The 581-nt window shown below is 54.0% G+C and overlaps 1 protein-coding gene across 1 annotated transcript in view; it reads left to right on the top strand.

Moving 5' to 3' along the window:
* Positions 1–534, top strand: part of NGA_0393100 (uncharacterized protein) — a 1,432-nt gene extending 898 nt beyond the window's left edge. Inside the window, exon 2 of the mRNA XM_005855048.1 lies at positions 3–534. Coding sequence (XP_005855110.1) covers positions 3–52 — 50 coding nt within the window. The 3' untranslated portion in view covers positions 53–534. The remainder of the gene's footprint in view (positions 1–2) is intronic.
* Positions 535–581: the final 47 nt, after the last annotated feature.

Consider the following 581-nt stretch of genomic DNA (forward strand, 5'->3'; position numbering starts at 1 on the left):
AGGGTTCGCCAGCGGCGTGATGCACGAGGTGTCTGTAGCATTCATTAGGTAAGCGAAAGCGTTCACCGCGAGCGTCTCAGGGGCACACTGGTCGGCCTTCACCTTGACGCGAAAGCGGCGTTTGCCCCCCTTGCGTTTGGTGAAAGTGAGACCCTGCCAGGAAATAGCTGTCACTCCATCCGCATCCTCAACAATTTGCGGCGGTGTATAGGGCTTCGAGGACGGACGAATTGCTGTTCGCTCGACCGATAGCCCATCCGGCAGGTTCAACTGAAACTCCACGTTGTCCACGGGATCGTTGCTCCTCAGCATGACGGTGATCTTAGCCATTCCCTTGCCGGCCACGATCCCACGCCGAGGATTTGGCCTAACATTGGCCGTCAGAGAAAGCCGCGGACACTCTTGAGAGATGGTGGTGAGAATGCTTCCAAAGCCCAGGAGAGCGACGAGGAAAACACAAGAGAAATCTTTCATTTTTGGATGTGTAGATTTGTGCTTGAATATGGGCGCGTACGGATTGACAGGTCGACCTGTAAGAAAGTGTGCGACCATCACCCCATTATACATACATCAAACGGGAT

The sequence above is a fragment of the Nannochloropsis gaditana genome (genome assembly GCF_000240725.1).
Source record: "Nannochloropsis gaditana CCMP526 unplaced genomic scaffold scaffold306, whole genome shotgun sequence".
Lineage (NCBI taxonomy): Eukaryota > Eustigmatophyceae > Eustigmatales > Monodopsidaceae > Microchloropsis > Microchloropsis gaditana.